The sequence below is a fragment of the Ctenocephalides felis genome, unplaced genomic scaffold (assembly GCF_003426905.1).
Source record: "Ctenocephalides felis isolate EL2017-DRISC unplaced genomic scaffold, ASM342690v1 CF-g0.4_SCAFFOLD_01170, whole genome shotgun sequence".
Lineage (NCBI taxonomy): Eukaryota > Metazoa > Arthropoda > Insecta > Siphonaptera > Pulicidae > Ctenocephalides > Ctenocephalides felis.
In genome coordinates, this window is record NW_020537324.1 from 60,457,226 (window position 1) to 60,475,935 (window position 18,710).

Here is an 18,710-nt window from a genome sequence, read left to right on the forward strand (position 1 = left end):
ATCGATCAATATTTTGAAACTCAGCTATTTAGATACAATTTCCAAATGTTCATTTCGAAAATTCGAAAACAAAGTTTTCGCTTATACTAAAAACTAATCAATACGGTTACCAATCGATATAAAATATTTCGATCAAAATTGCACAACAAACATAAACATAATATCAGTTAATAAATTAACTATAGTAAACAAACACGAGCTTGTATGTCCAAAAAGCTCAGCCTTTATTCCAAACAATAATGAATTCTTATATTTGAACCACTTTTCGTAGGCCTCTATCTCTAATATTTTACGTTGTTTGCTTGGGTCATGAACTCTATCGCTATTTTGAGTTTCTTAAAGAAAACAAACAAAAAATTAACATTTAATTACGAATAAACGAGTCGACCAATTATTTCCAGGAACTAATCAGCTCGATTCCCAATAAATGATATTGAAGAATAAAAAAAATAGGCTGTTCTTTCACAAATTGATTCGAGCAGCCTTCTTCAGAATGTTAAAAATTTATAATTTAGTGACTGTAAAATAAGTATGAACATTCACAATACCTCAATTTCACGTCAAACAAGTCACAAGTCTTTATCGAGCTACGTCGAATGAAAAAAAGGTCGACGATAAATCAAAATATTGGCTCTCATACATACATGCAAAAAAAGTCGACGATAAATCAAAATATTGGCTCTCATAAATACATCTCATTGTATATATATTTTTTCCAAATTTGGTCTAAAACGTTTCAGAATCACTTTCAACGTAGAAGAAAACCAAAAAATGAGAAAATCGAATTTTCTGGTTACAATAAACTTCTGCTTCAGAAAGTTGAAAATTTATGTTTAGACTGTGAAATGAGTATAAAGCTGACCTTACCGCTATGAGGGAGCGGGTCGATCCCGTGCGCCGCTGCTGTATGTGCGTCTTAACAATTTTGATTCTTCAGATTGATCATGTCCAGGAAGGGTTGAACCTATAACCAGATAATCCGTAAAGTGAATTTAAAAATTTTCATTTAAATTGATTCCAACAATACGACAACCCCAAAGTTCAATATTTAACTGTCAGGAATTAATTTGAAGTTCATCAAGAGATTTTTTGATTAATTATGCATCGATTCTATCAACCGAATAGCTGAAGAAATGAATCGCAGATGAAATTTAATAGTTTGATATTCTTATTTTATAGTAAATAATATAAGTAAATATCATATACATATACATATTTAAGTGTAAAAATATAATAAGTGTAAATATTATATTTAATAGTAATCACTAGAGTTTGTCGGTTTTCAAAAACCGGTTTTAAAAAACGTTTTTTTCGCGAAAATTAAGGAATTTGAAAACCGGTTTTTAGTGAAAAAAGTCAGTTTTTACTGTATAAATGGAAAATGACAAATATAGCTAAATTTAAAAGATAGATGAAAGCATTTTGATACTTGAAATCATATCGGTTCAATAGCATTTAATATCTTCAGTAAAATCAGTCTATAATGGTTCCCAGAAAGGTTTTGTATATATTAATTTAGATTTTTATACTAGTAAATATATTGATTTAAATCAGTGTGATTTCTTTTAGAAGAAGTAACTTCCTCTACTCAAACTAAAAAAAAAGAGTTTTAAACTCTAGAAGCCACAAATTAAAGAACAAAAAACTTAGAATAAATATATCAGGCTTTAAAAACAATGAAGCATAATGTGGTCGCCAGTATGAGAGTATTTTCTATTTCAGAAAATTTTGTTCGAAATTATAAAGGCCATGTTGTAAGTAGCAATTTGATACACGTTCTCAGTTTTTTGGAATCATATTTTATTAAACAATTAGAATCAACAAAAAAACAATTAGAATGTTTAAAATTAATTAATTAAAATTGCTCGGAACAGACAATACCCGAGTTTAACTTAATTATTTTTAAAACTAAAATTGATATTAACAAGTATGTATCTAATTTTTTTTTTAAATTTATGCATTTTTTAATCAAAAATGTATTATTTAACCCTCAGTCGGTCGGATATTTTTTCACCTTCGAACGGTCGGAAAGTTCTGGCTAGACCACCATTCATTTTACATGCATTTATATGGGATAAATGAGTTTTTGATGTCTTATGTATTAACGATTATATAAAAAAATCAAGAAATATAATAAAATCGTTGCTTTTTTTGTTAATTTTTCTATTTTAAATCAATGAAAAACAATATTTATTCTTTTTCGGCACCTTTGAAATGAATGTGTGCATTACCAATCCGATTTTCAGTGTTTGCGATTACCAATAAGTTTGGTAGGTTTTCAAGGAACTCTCGTCATGAAAATACTAACATTCATGTTAGAATACATAGCAAAGAATATAAACAACGCAGTTTGAATAGAAAATACCATGAAAAAAGACAAAATACTGGTTTACATATATCAAAAAGCGTATATTTCATACAAAATGTATGGGTGGTCTAGACAGACCTTTCCGACCGTTCGAAGTATAAAAAAGTTAATATCCTTATAATTATCCTTCTGTACATTTTTTCGTCCTGATTTTTTCATTGATCGACAGCTAATGAAATTTTAGGAAAAGTCAAGAAATTTCAAGTCGAAACGATTACTAAAAGTATTTTTTTTTTTAATTGAAGTCGAAAAAAGTGTGGCCAGACCACGCCGACCGACGGAGGGTTAAAACTATTTTCTTTCTTATATGTGAAAATGATGCATGAATAACGAATAATTATTTTCAAAGCTATTTAATCAAGATAAACTATTATTTTTTAGTCCTACTAATCAAAATTAAAATAATTTTGTTTACTATCTATAAAATTGAACAATGAATAAATTCAGTCAAAGACTGCTCTAAATTACACTAAATTTGCGGATAAATTACACAATATTCGAGCAAAAATTTATTTTATATATAAAATTCGAAAACCGGTTAAAACCGGGTTTTTAGTAAAATTAAAATTCAAAAAACGGTTTTCTGAAATGTTGGTTTTTGTATAAACGCTAGTAATTACATAATCACCTGTTACTTCCTTAAGTCTTCTGTCGTCCAGGAGACCAGGATTAGATCGTTGCTGTAAAAAAACTCTCTGACGTGGAAGAGGTTTTGGAGATGCCGACAAAAAACGTTCCTAAATGGAAAAAAAAAATTTAATTTGTAATAAATTAAAATTTATTACATATAATTAAATGAACTGAAAGACTTCTAGTGTATTATATTATGTGTATAAATGTGATAAATATCATGTAATCATTACCGCTGCTTCTGAAGAACCAACAATGGTAGCCGAAGAATGCGTATCTGCGGCTAATAGTCTCTCGCTTTCCGGATCCACCCCACCAGGTCCGCCGACGCCGCAATGTCGATGCGCAGCCTGTTCCGCCTTGTTCTTGAGTATTGATTTAGATCGCCTGTGAGATTCAAGCTGCGGAGAACCACCATCAGCAGAATCGATGGATAGAGAAGATTTACTGCCATTCTTTCCTAAAAGGTAGAAATATGAAGATATATACATTAGAATGTTTTTTCCTTAAATTAACAGGTTGACTGCCGACCAGCTCGATCGGAGTGTTGCGGAAGCTTGACTAAATTTATTTATAACGTAAATATGTTTTTATTTATATTTTTACATAATGCTTGTATATTCCGAATATTAAAAAAACGTTTTTCACATAATTTTAATGGCATAAGAAGGAACCCAAAAATACGCTTGAAATTGTCTGAAAATTGAAATTGAACCCAATAATATCAGCAGGTTATGGTCATATGAGCAGAAGGAACCCAAAAATATAGTCAGCAGTCCATCTTAAGTATGTTGACTTAATTTAACCTGACGTTCGAAATTAAAATTTGAAATTGAAACCAAAAATATGGTTGGCAGGATATGGTCATATGGGCAAAAATAAGGATATAGTTATGTGGGCATTAGGATTCCAAAAATATGGTCAGCAGCCAATCCTAAGTCTGTTAATTTAATCTGACGTTTGAAATTATCTGAAAATTGAAATTGAACCCAAAAATATAATCAGCAGGATATGATCATATGGGCAGAAGTAACCCAAAAATATGGTCAGCAGTCGGTCTTAAGTCTGTTGACTTAATTTAACTTGACGTTCGAAATTGTCTGAAAATTGAAATTAAATATCAGCAAGATATGGGCATATGGGTAGAAGAAACCAAAAATATGGTCAGCAGGATATGGTAATGCGGGCAGAAGGAATGCAAAAATATAGTCAAATTTAGGTCTATTGTCTAAATTTAACCTAACGTTCGAAATTGTCTGAAAATTGAAATTGAACCCAAAAATATGGTCAGCAGGATATGGGCATATGGGCAGAAGAAACCGAAAATATGGTCAGCAGGATATGGGCATATGGGCAGAAGAAACCGAAAATATGGTCAACAGGATATGGTCATGTGAGCAGAAGGAATGCAAAAATATAGTCAATCTTAGGTCTATTGTCTAAATTTAACCTGTCGTTGGAATTTGTCTGAAAATTGAAATTTAACTGAAAAAATGGTCAGCAGGAAATGGTCATATGGGCAAAACGAACCAAAAATTTGGTCTGAAGGATACGGTCATGTGGGCAGAAGAAACGCAAAAGTTTGGTCAACAGTCAATCTTAAGTCTATTGTCTTAATTTAACCTGATGTTCTAAATAGTCTAAAAATTCATAAACAGTTCATAATAGTCTAACGTATATTTAAATATACAATCGATTAGGATAACTAAAACACAAATAAGTAATTTACATTAGTCTGACTTAGGCTTCAAGATTTTAGGAGTATCAAATTAAAATTACTGACCATTGTATGTCCACACTTACAATTATAAACGTGTGCTTACTCAGCTTAATAGTTCTATTTAAAGTTACCAGATGATAGTGTTTATGAATGTCTGACAAAATAAAGCCGGGGTACGACTTAGGCTGTGGTACGACTAAAGCAACCTTACCTTTTTATTGATATTATCAGTAGTATTCGTAAATGGAAACTTAATAACTATATTGAAGAAGAAGTCTATGAATATCAGATGTTGAAATCTCTTTAAATATTAAGATATACTCAAACAACTGCGCACATAGTTCAAAATTTTGCAGACTTCAATCGATTCAATATTTCAATGATTAATTGTGTTAACTAATGCAAAATATGGTCAGCAGGATTTAGTCATCTTGGCAGAAGAAACCAAAAATATGGTCATGTGGGCAGAAGAAACCAAAAAATATAGTCATTGTGCAGAACTTTTAGATTCAAGAAATTTGTTATTTTGAACTTGTTATCATTAATCAATTTTATCCTATAAAATTTTGCAAATAGCCACACCAAGTTTACATGAACCATTCATACTAACAAAGTTCACCACGAAATACACAAACTAAGATATTAACTGCTTTTTTATTTCAATCCTTTAATGCGAATAAAAATTAAATTGCCAATGAAAGAGGACTTGATATGGTTCCTTCAAAAAACCAATCAAAAATATTGCTTTACCTTTAGGAGAACTTTGAAGCCCAAACAGATGCTGGTTAATAATCCTAGTGACGGAAGCTATGGATCTTCCTGGCATAAAAGACGTCCTGCGTCCTCCAAGCCTTCTGTCGAGGCTATCCTGGGAAGCATCTCTTTCGGCGAGAGTGGTTTGGGGACGATTTAACTGTAAAAATAAAATATAGTGACAATTACAATACATTCTGACAGCACTATTTTATTATATGATGATAACAACTCTCTAACTACTTACTTGTTGGAATCTTTTCTTTCTATGTTTAGGCAGGTTAGATTCATTTAAACTAATACGACTAGCGCTATCCACAGTGGCAAAGTCCTTGAAAGCTTCGTCCATGGGGCTCGCACCTAAACTTCTCAACTGGCCACAATCACCAGAGGCGCTCTTTTTCACCAGTGCTGCACCCTTATCAAGTGGATTGACGTATAAATTTGAATCAACCTCACCCTAGAAATAGAAAACATCAGAAAAAAAAACACCAACCAAATCGCTGATTCAGAACTTGATATGTTTTTGAGAAAACCAAATCATTTTTTTCAATTTACTATCCAACCTTACCTCCAGCAAATCACCCTGAGACAAAAAGGGATGTGTATCGCAACTGGCATATGTATCGGAACTATCAACACTGCCCAAATCTCCATTGGCCCTTGGAGGAGCTACAGTTGGAATAATTTCTTTTTCCCGTTCGCGTTCCCGCTCTTTTTCACGTTCCCGCTCCCGCTCCCGTTCCCGTTCCCGTTCCCGTTCCCTGAGATGAGCACCAGCTAACCGTATCGCCTTCATCTCTATGCATACTGGATTTCGGAAATCTGACGTGCTGGTCGGCATCAAATTCTCCGCGTCAATGAATTCCTTGTAATCCTAGATAAATATAATAAAGTATTGACATCTATAACCATAATCAGACTGATATAACTGTGGAATCTGTTTTTAAAAATAAGCAATAAAAATATTTACCTAATAACCTCAACTTCTTAATTAAGAAACACGTGATTCAGAAGCAAGAAGATATTTATGGCAGATATGATCAGATATATTTTGATCTAACCAAGAACGATTGAAATTTACTTAAGGCATAGATTTCAAACCCGTCTTTTTAGATCTCATATAGAAAACAACCAACTTGTTCTTATAATAAAAGCAACAAACAATGCGTACACTATTCTTATTTCAATATGGTGCAAATACCATTTTCTCTGTATTAAATATTTTTAAATGATTATGGTGACCATAGTTTTAACAGTGTTATACTTTTATTCAAGGGATTTAAGATAATTAGTAAGAAACAATTACGTTATATTTATTTCGTAATATTTTTGGTAACATACAATTAAAATTGGCAAAATGTGTCTTGGAATTTGAAACGCGAACCAAGTTATAATATCAAAATATGTAGTTTTATTTAAATAAACTTGCTGTTTGTTTTTAATAATGGACAGTAATACGATGATACAAAAATTGTTAATGCTACAATAAGTATATGGAACCACCAATAAAATAGATTTAATGAAGGTCATCCTCGTTTTAGTAGAATAAAAACTTTGGTACCAATACCAAACCTTATGATACCAATTACTTTAAGCCTAAGAACTAGTATTTTATTTAAGAACTAGAAATATTAATAAAATAGGAAAGGTAATTATTCACTAAACTTAAATTTATAAGTATTTTAAAAGAACTCATGCAAATATTCTAGGTTTATGGTGCTGGTTGACGGTAGCTAATAAATTTAAAAAGATAAATAACAGAAATTTAACCTGTCTTCTAAAATATACTCTGATTGCTAATACTACCATTAAAAAAATACCTTTAGGAATGTTGGTTAAAAATAATTATATTAAATATGTATAGTGCGATCTCTTCTTTCCTGGGAATTTAAAAAGATTAGTACCACATGCAAACGCAATAAAATCTATAAATACTATTTCAAATATGCATTCTAATATTCGTGTACAAATTTCATGATACAAAATTCACTACAAAATTCTATGAATGACGCTCGATTGATATAATATCGATAGAACTTCTTAACAAAACATAGATTTTTGGTATATAGTTCGAACTTTAGGAGCCTATTCATAAAACTTTGATGAATACTTCTAACAAAATACGTGACCTGATTATGACAAAGGCATTTCAATGAGACAAGAGTCTACTACTATAGGTACAAATGCATGCCATACGTGTAATATGGAAGAAGTTTTTCAAAAAATATTTCAAACAAAAAAAAATCATAAAAGTATTTTTCACTATATGATGAAACATCTTCGTAAACATATACAAACAAATGCTTACTAAGACATACTTATTTGGTACATAAAAGTATATATGCATATATAGGTTTGTACGTTACACACATTTTTGTGCAGATTAATTAATTACTTTTTTTTCAATTTTTTATTAATATTTTGGCAGGCTTCAATTAAACTTCAATTCTTTGAATATCGATACAATATTGAATAAATGCAGAGTGCCGACTTCAAATCTGTATGAAGTACATGCAAAATGTACTTTTGGTCGACTTCTCTAATAAAAAATTATTGTCATGTACCTATATGACAACTGAAAAAATATAATAAATTCAATAAAAAATTTTGTTCTACGATAATAAAATAAGACGATCCTTAGGAATCGTTCACAAATCTGACTTCCTAAATACTTAGAAGAAGACTAATGGGCACAAGAGACCAATGTTATCGTCATAATGATTCACACTGAATACTTTCAAAATGTTATGTATTTGCTGTGCATTCAGGCGTTTTGCACACATAAACTGCAAGGTCACTCGTATGTTATGAAGCTGGGTCAGAAAGACCCTGTTATCTAACATCGTTTTTTTGACATTTGTGCGGTTTCTAGGTTAGGTTTTCTATCCGACAACCTGAGAAAAACTCCTGACTGCACAGAAACCACATTGCTTTTGTCAATATTTAAAACGAATTAGTGTGGAACGTTCTTCATAAGATAGCCTTGCTATAACATTAGTCTTTTATGCGGCAGGTTTTGGTACATAATTCTATTATAAATAAGTTTTGATTACCTTAATTTTTTCTAAGGTATGCCAAAATGTTCAGAAACCTTTGAAACGTAAAGATCTATAAAAACTTTCATTTTCGATTTTTTTGCAATTACTATAACTTGCCCTACGAGAAGTTAAATATATGGTAGGGCAGGGCACAAAGGTCCAATTTGACTTTGGGCAATAATATTGTGAAAACCTAATCAATTATAAGTACAAGGAAATCATTGAGTACATAATTTATATCCACTAATAACATAAATTGATTTTGATATTAATTTTATCAATACCTACGCTTATTTATAACGACTAAATTTGGGATAATCTTACTATGATATATATTATACTATTATATATCATAGATAATTTAACTATTATCTATTATACCGTGAGACTATTATCTATTATCTATTATACCTATGCCATCGATTTCTCTATCCATACAAATAATCTATTACAGCTAGATTATTATTTGTTAATTAACTTATTATATATATATATATATATATATATATATATATATATATATATACGAGTATATATGTGTGTATATATATATGTATATATATATGTATGTGTGTTTATATACATATCAGATATATATATATATATATATATATATATATATCTGTATATATATATCTATATATATATATATATATATGTGTGTGTGTGTTTATATACATATCAGACACCCGACATACCTATTTAATATTAATATGTTATATTTCTACCTTACGCCCTATGTATTGTCTCTACCTATCTATTGCCTATACCGGGGATTGAACCCGGTTCCTCTGCGTGACAGTCACGCATCTTAACCACTGCTCTATCGGGTCCCCCCACTGAAAATATATTATGGAACACACTGTTGTTGCTTTGGTTCATTTTCTAGTTAATTGAGCATTTTCTAATTAATTGAGTAACTAATACTAAGGTGACGCGACAACACACGAAAAAAGACGGTTGATTGTAGCGTTACGGTAGTCGAGTGGTCAAGGTCGTAGCCTGTCACGCGGCGGACCGGGGTTCGATTCCCGGCAAGATTGAAAATAGTATGTAAGCGAAATTGTAGGCGTAAGATAATAAATGTTAGGCGGTTTAGATATAAGTGTAAGGATTGAGCGTATACGGTGTGGTGGAAATAGAGCGTACGATATAGTAGTTATTAGGCGTATAACCACGTAGTCGTAAAGTGTAATGCGCACATAAGCGAAAAGAAATTTATGATATTAGGGGTTATCGTATAAGAATTGCGAATGTTATATAGATTTTATTTCTAAATATTCTTTCTTCTATACAAATATTTAGTTTGCTGGTTAGTTTTTTGACAAAGCCAGGGCAAAAGTGCAAGAAATGTCAATTTAGTTTTTGAGTCAACGGAGCATCTGGTTTAAATGATTCAAAAAACATTTTACATTTATTTACTGAAGGAAGAAGTGATTAAATTTTTGGGCAGGTCCAATAAAAAATGTAAAATATCCTCTGTTAAAAATATTAAATATCGGTACGAAAAGTTCTAGCAATTTCTCTAGTGTAGTCTTATATTATAAGAACAAAAAGTTCAAAACCATTGGAATCGAAAGGTGAAAGTTTTTTAGGTAAATTTGAAAGTTTTTAGGAACTAGTGGGGTGGGTGGCATCGTGCCTTAAGGCAAATTGCTGGAATTTCCCGTACCGTAACGAAATATTCGAGGAATACTGAATGTTTTCAAATAGATTATTATAAATATTGTAACATTGTCTAATATTTATAAGAATTATATAAACTGAATTGCAAAGTTGAAATTATTTGTAGAGTATATTAGAACTATAGTCAGAAATAAAATTAAATCTGAATTATTTTCGATATATAAAAAATTAAAAAAAAAAGAAAGTTGAAACAATTTTTTTTTCCAAAATCAATTATTTTGTTAAGACAAGCAGAAAGTTCTTTGAATCAATTAAATCGGACGCTTAGTTCTCTCAAAAACTGCCATTTTTTGTACATTTAGCTTCATATCTTCGAAATGGCTGGGCCAGCCTATGCAAAAAACTAATAACCACTTTTCCCAATCATTACTAATTAATGTTTTTTAGATCATTTAAATCGGATGCTCCGTTCTCTCAAAAACTCGATTTCTATTTTCTGCACACTAACTGCTGGACCTGCCTTTGCCGAAACCTAATCAGCACATCTCCTTATCTATAGGAATCGAATGGTTTTTGAACCATTCAAATCGGTTGATCCGTACGCCCGAAAACGTGGACGAAAAATGGTATCCGTGCATTCACACATACACACACACATCCATTTTTTCTGAGGTATGCCGAAATGTTCAGAAACCTTCAAAACGTCGAGAAATGTAAAAATTTTCAATTCCGATGCTCAGTTCATTACAATAACTTACCCTACGGGAAGTTAAAAAATTGTTTCATATAAAAAACTATTTTTTCTCCCGTCCCGGATTAGCATAACTAAAAATTGCCATCCCGATTTTGACTTAAAAAAATATGATCACCCTATTACCATGCATGTACACTTGTTATAAGTTAGTCCAGCACTCCTGTTAGAAATCCGTCCTAAGAATGTGTAAATGCTCACCTGTATCCATCACAAAAGCCGATGGAATCGAATTGATTCGATCTTCGAGGCATTTCGATATGTCACACCGTTTGATTTTGATCACAATGGGAATGTATTCGTGTTCAAAGACTTCGTGAAATCAGATCAGACGCTGTTCGACCTCAGAGGAATACCTCCTGTGCGGCAACGATGTTCCCTTCCCTGAAATGGTTCGAGTAGAAGAGGTCTAGTTTAGGGTCAGATTAGTGAGGTCAAGACTCCAATACATCAGAGGCAATCTCTCCAAAATGCTGGCAGGTAATTTGTTAGTAGCAAGAATATAGCAGCATAATTGTTATGGTTTTACTCGATCCACAAAATTTTAGAGCAGATTATTAGTCATCTCGTAGATGTTAGTTTAGTGCACTTGCTAGCACCAATAGAGCCACATATCTGGTTTTAGAGCGTTCTAAAATATTAGTCGTTATTTCTAGCAGAAGGGTGTTAGCACAACAGTCATATCTAAAATATCCATTAATGCTGAGTATATAAACTTATGGAGCAATTCTGCTGTAACAGACTTCATAACATGACGTTGTCATGGCAACGCTATGTTATGCTTATTTCTTGGTAGTGAAAACTGTAAAAATATCTATTTGCTGTGCGATCTAGTGTATTATACATATAAACAAGCAAGAAAGAATCTCATGATAACAGAATCTTCGATGATTCAGTTATCATAAGATTCTATCTTGCTTGCTTATTTGTAAAATACGGCTGATCACACAGTAAATACATAGACAGTTTCACAGTTTTCACTTCCAAGATATAAGCATAACATAGCGTTGCCATGACAACGCGACAACGACAACGATATATAACATTTCAGAAGAAATTTGTTAGTTGTTTTTATTAAATCACATTGAGTTCGTTTGTAATTACCTTAAATAATTTAATAGAATATAATATAATAGAATCAACTAAAAAAAAATTCAAAAAATTGATTTAAAAAATTTCAAATGGAATGCATTTTATCATAATGAATCTAGTTAGAACCTACAATAGTAATATTCAAGTTTTTTTTAATTTAATCTGGTCTTATAGGGCGACCTTAGAGCATTTTCTTCCAACTGTAATTTTGTATAATATTTAAATTTAATATTGTTCAAATACCATGTAAATTTAGGTAAAATGTACGTTTTTTTAAAGTAATTCTCGCTTAAATCAATTTGATCTATAATAATGTGCAAATCCGATTATTTTAATGTACTCAAAAATAAATATATTGGGCTCATACTAATGTCAATAAAACATTTGCTAGTAATAAAAATTTTGCAAAGTAATTTTGAATTAGCCCAATTATCATTATCTTCAACAAACAAAAAAAACTATTTAAGCCTTTTATTTTCTTAGTGAAAACCGATTTTAAATGTTCAACATATAAAGCTATTTATCAAGTGACTTTGATATTTATTAAATGTTCTATAAGTCATATAAACCGTACAAAAATTCAAAAAAGAAGTAGATTGAATTCATAATATTAAAAAAAGTCAATTTGTTCGATTCCTACCTAATCCTAAGGGTGCGTTTTTTAATATCATAATTTTTAAATACTCTTTTTACTGAAGTATTATGCCAATATGCGTGTTAAATCAAATAATTATTTTATATCAAATTGTAATATATTTATACTACTTTTAAAATGTGTACAAAATATACGTTGAATTTTTCATATAAATGAATTTTTTTATATCTAGTTTCAATGTATTTTATACATTTTTCCCTAAAACACAACATACATTTTTAATTATATTGATAAAATTACGTAAAATTATTAAACAATATAAATATACTATAAATCAGTATATCTATCTTAAATGTTAAAATACTCTACAAATAGTGTTAAAAGTGTTATTTTTAAAAAATATGCAATTTTACATGTTATAATATACAAAATCATGGTGCAAATACTTGCAAAACATGCAAACGGTTGTAAAACTACCAAAATTGCGCTACAGTCTTAATAAATTTATAACAAAACATTACATTACATTACAACTATTAACATTGCATAATAGTTTTTTAAACAAAGTTGTAAAAATGCAGCTCAAGAACAAATATGACAACTCGTGCGACAAAGATGATATAACGTGGAAAAATCTCTATAATCATTGATCATAATAAAATAATTAATAATAAATAAAGTATTATATGAGTTATCATATAATACTTTATGAAAAATGAAATATTTCGAAAACCATGAAAAATGAAATATTGGTGGTTAATTTTATCGAAATAACACTAAAACATTAACAATACAGAAATGAATAATAAAGTATGTTTTAACTATCTTATGAAAATTGGATTCTTATAGTTTAATAAATATTTAAATTGTTCGAAGAAATTATTGAATAATTGAATAAATTTGCCTACTGAAATAATAAATTAAGTTTGGCTACTAAAATAAAATAATTTTTCAATAAAATAATAAGATTGGATGATAATATCGAAACAGAATAAATAATAATAATTTAGGAAATAATAAAAAAAAATTGATTCGACAAAGTAGCTTATGGCGATTCAAATCTTGTCATAAGAAATAAATTTCGTATATGGGTTTGTATATTTAGTGATTTTATTAAATATATCGATAAATTAGTTAGAAAAAAATAGTTACTAATATTTCTTCTGTGCTTAGTATGTAAAATTTTTCCATAAATTAACAAGAGAAAATGTAGTTTTTCCACAATGATTGCGCTTTAATTGTAAAATTATATTAATATATTTTATGTCGAATATTTGAAGTTATTCAAGCACATTTTGTTTTTAAAAATTTAATAATGAAATATTAAAATATTATGGTGTTCCCAAATTTTCACCATCAGTCTTATATAGTAATTGTTGAAGTAACAGTTTGTGGCTTTTTAAATCATAGCCAAGTCATTATAAAAACTAATATAATAATAACTCTTAAGTCAACTATAAAATTAAAAAAACATAATAATATCTCACAAAAAAATTTTGGTTGAAAACCAAGTGTGAAAAATTAAGTCATGTGCCAATGATAACTAAAATTCTCCAACGATTAAAAAACTTGAGATAAACTTACTTCACTTTAAATAACAATAAAATTTCAACACCGCTAACAATAAAAAATATTAAACATATATATTTATTAAAAATAAAATTTTTTGTGCATTCTTATGATTATGTTTTTATGTTTATACTTATTTATCGTTAAATTTTGTCTGGCCTAAACATCATCTTTGCGCAACCCGCTAGTTCATATGTCTACAGTACAAAAAAATGATGTAATGCTACTAATAAAGCACAGATCCATTGGACTAAAATACCTATATATATATATATATATATATATATATATATATATATATATATCCATATTTGAAATCATGTATATTCAGTACTTGCAAATCACTACTTTTTATATGATCAATCAGTACTGATGTATATGTATTATTTATATTAGGGTGGTCCTTAATATAAATATTTTTGAAATTTTTTGCATCCGGGGGTTCAATTGCTTCCAAATTAATAAAAAAAATCTCTGAAAGTTTTAGCTCTTAATATTAAACTTAAGATAGTCCGCACTCAAACCAAAGTTTCTTGGTTCTTCTGCCTAAATAAGTACTTATTTTATGAAATACATCAAACTTGTGTAGTATTTTTTTTTATTTATGATCAAAATAAGCAAATACAATGTTATTTTCAAAATTTTGATCTACTTGTCGCTAAGTTATAAAATTCTAAAAAACGAATGGAATTTTACCCATGTTATTTCCATAGGAAACGTTGGTTGGAGGAGCGTGGTCTTTCTTAAAGTCAATATTACGAGCTAAGACTTCCAGAGAATGGTTTTTATGAATTTGAAAGTACATGAGCCCTTAGAGCAAAGAAATTCAAAAATATACATATTGAGGACCACCCTAATATACATAATACATATACATCAGCACTTTAATGTAATATTTTAATATTAATTGTTATACTAAGAAGATCTAAGAAGATTGGAGTTCTTAGACATCGCTCTTAAATATTGTTAATTTAGCTCATAGGAATTGCTAAATAAAACATATATATATATATATATATATATATATATATACGAGTATATGTATATATATATACATCAGCGCTGGTTGTTTATTTCAAAAAGTAGTGATTTGCAAGTACTGAAATTTACTATGATTGATTTTCAATAGGGAGTTTTTAGCTGAATTGATCTGTGACGTTATTTAAACTACTTGGCATGACCGAGAATGAAAAAGATGTTAGTCGAAAATCTAATTAATAGAGTGAATAATAGAAGTTGCAATGTTAGAGCGTGTTAGTAGACATCCTTGGTACCTTTGACGTACAAAAACAACACTCGAACTCGGACGGCATTTCGGCGAGGGCGCTGTCCGCCTTCTCCTGTTTGCGGCTGACCGAGTCCTCGCGTTTCGAATCAGGATCGTCCTAGAAAAACGATTGGTAACGTAACAAAACAACTTTCTTAAAAACCCCAAAAATAAATATTAATGAACCGATTCTGCCGTATAACAGACCAATGTTATGGCAAGGCTATGTTATGTAGAACTTTCCATACTGAATCGTTCTAGATATTGTCAAAAGACATATGGTTGGTGTGCAGTCAGGCGTTTAGCTCAGGTTGTCAGATAGAAAACCTAACCTAGTAACCGCACAAATTTCAAAAAACGATTTTAGATAACAGGGTCTTTAGACCCAGCTTCATAACATACATGTGACGTTGCAGTTTACGTGTGAAACGCCTGAATGCACAGCAAATACTAATTTGACAGTATTCATTACGATTCAGAAGCTTAATGTATGCAAGTTGAAGTGTAACATGGTTTTGCCATAACATTGGTCTGTTGTGCGGCAGAATCGGTCCATAAATCACAATTTCAAAAGCATTTTATTAGCCCGGTCAATTTTAATCTAAAATCAGGATGACGGTTACTATAATTTATAATGGGCTGTAACTTGGCAAAATTGTTTAAAATACAATTATAAAAGAAATCTCAAAAGTCGTCATCGAACGAGCTAAAAAATGGCATAAGGTCAAAGGTAAAAAAAGACCCTTATGCGATTTTTAGCTAGATGGTCAGTTTTATCGCAAAATTACCTGAGACAATATTGTAAAGTATAAAATTATCTACAAAAATGCATCATTACTTTTTTTGCTCAGAGCCACAGTTTTAAAGATATATTACTTCTACGTTTGAACGCCACCTACGAGGTAGTGTGCTTAGCTCGTTTTTTTACGTGGTTTTTCCAGTAGGCCTATTTCACGGGTCTGTTGTGATTTTTTTTTGTTTCGAAAAACTTGCAAAATGATATTTGTAAATTTGTGTTGGTAAAATAAAGGCGGTAATTATAAAAAAGCAACTAAAATTCCTGGGAGTTATAATTTTCAAATGTTTCTACATCCTTTTCGTATCGTTTTTCTTGATCTTCTTCATTTTCTTCTTCTTTACTTTGAGTATAAATTTGTTATGAAAATAGTTTGGTTTGGTCTGGTTTATGAAAATTCATAACTTGTACATTTTCGAGATATGGTTTCTTCAGCAAATTATCTTATTTTGATCCCCACTAACCGAAAATCATATGTGCCTAAGCAACTTATTTTGACCCATACAAATCGATCCGCTCTAATATACATATATACTTATATATGGGTATAAATGCAGGTAAATTACTCTAAAAAAAAGTTTCAGCATTATCAATATTATCAAGTTTCATGAGGCAATGATTATAGAGAAATTCCACATCTATTATTCAATAGTATTACCTAACATTATATGAATATTATATTACTGATCAAAAGTATATAGATTTCTATTAAAATATAACATGCTATCCAATAATATCGATTACAATCAAATCAGAATAATACTTAAATATAATTCTAAAATAAAATGAAACTAAAGGTAAATGCAAAATGAATATTTTGCAAAGGTATCTGAAATGAAGTTCTGAGAAATCTATTCATGGTAAAATACGTAGGTTTTCAATGACCTTTGTAGTGTCGATGTTTTATAGAATTCCAAGAAATAATATTGCGCTGATATCTGTAGCAAGATATTTATTTCTCATATTTTTATAAAATAACTAGTTGTAAAAGGTCTGATACAAGTAATTACCAAAATTACCAAAAATTGAACTGAATTTTTTGAACGCCTTGCAGAAGTGCTAATTTTAACTAAAATTAATTATGAAGAAAAAATGTATGATATAAATATAGCACATAATAGAATAATAAAGTCCTAATAAAAGTCATTTATTCTGATTAAGAAAAAACATTAATTCAACAAAAGGAAAACTGGTCACCGTATTATCACCAAATTGAAAAAGTACGTTCAAAGCAGATTGTTATTGTTAAGGTGACCATACGTCCCGGATTTTCACCTTGTATCCCGGGTTTTTCTATAAGTAATATTTGTCCCGGATTTAGATCTTAATTCTGATTTAAAAACAAATTGATTCTTTGAAAAAACCCTTTTCATTGCATCTTTAGATAGTATTTTTATTATTTTAAAATTATATTTTAGTTATTTAGAAAGTCAATTTGCTAATTTTGTTTTCTCGACGTTTCAAGTCAATTTGAATTGTTTGAGACTAAAATTTCAAATAGTATGTATGTGCATGTGAATGAAAATTTGACCTTTCATTGGGGTTTTCTCTAAAGCAGCTGAAACGATTTAAAAAATTTCGAAATATTTCAAAATATATCGGATTGATTTTGCAGCATGTCTTAAGGGAAATATATAAGTTAGGAATCATGATGTCTAGTTCTAGGTAACAGTAGTTCAAATAATTCTTAGTAATTAGTAATTATATGAATATTCCATATCTTATTTACTTTTTTTAAAATTTCTTGATATACTTTCGTAATAACTACTAATATATAGAATGATTATCATATAACAAATTATCATTTTGGTATTTTGAATTCCTATTTTTTACATTGCAATAATCATTTTATTCAATTTAACTAAACGCAAGGTTCTTCCATAGAACCTTCAATAAATTTAATTCCATCACATACTACGGTGGAGTAAAATACCTGGCGCCGCGTTTTCTGTCAAATATTTATTGTCAACATTAACAAAGGTCAAGGTTTATGCATCACCTAGCCAGGCAATGGTTGATGTTTGATCGGTCATAAAACAAAATTGCAAATAAAATAACTAGAGTGAATATAAACAAAGTGAGGTACATGGAGCTAAGTTGTAGTAAAAAATAATTTAGAATTTAACAGTTGAGTAAAAACTTCATTAATTTAAATTATTAAATTATATTTAATAGACGTTCAGCGATTTGATGTTTTGAAATAGTTCATACAACTTGTATTAAAAATTTTAAAAACAAACCTTTCGCAAAAGTCTAATTACATTAATTTTACTTTGAACAAGAAAGTAACATGTGTGGTTGATAATTCGGTAGTTAAAAAAAAATATGATCATTTTACAAATTTACAAAACATGCATATAACTATATTCAATCATTCAAATATTTTTCTAAGCTCACCGAATTAAGTACTTCTTGCAAAGCCAAAGGAGCCATTCCAATTGCACTGGTGGCTTCCGTGGGCTGTTCCTGCAGGGTGTCGTCATCCGCCGAAGAGTCCAGAAG

At 29.8% G+C, this 18,710-nt stretch overlaps 1 protein-coding gene across 1 annotated transcript in view; it reads right to left on the reverse strand.

The window, feature by feature from the left end:
* Nucleotides 1-869: 869 nt before the first annotated feature.
* The window catches only part of LOC113367468 (potassium voltage-gated channel protein Shab-like), a 217,004-nt gene continuing 199,163 nt past the window's right edge, over nt 870-18,710 (reverse strand). Inside the window, exons 8-15 of the mRNA XM_026609075.1 lie at nt 18,606-18,710; nt 15,420-15,530; nt 6,043-6,348; nt 5,719-5,931; nt 5,469-5,631; nt 3,232-3,458; nt 2,997-3,105; nt 870-964 (exon numbers count right to left, since the gene is read on the reverse strand). The exon at nt 18,606-18,710 is cut by the window's right edge and continues 111 nt beyond it. Of these exons, the coding sequence (XP_026464860.1) occupies nt 870-964; nt 2,997-3,105; nt 3,232-3,458; nt 5,469-5,631; nt 5,719-5,931; nt 6,043-6,348; nt 15,420-15,530; nt 18,606-18,710 (1,329 nt within the window). The remainder of the gene's footprint in view (nt 965-2,996; nt 3,106-3,231; nt 3,459-5,468; nt 5,632-5,718; nt 5,932-6,042; nt 6,349-15,419; nt 15,531-18,605) is intronic.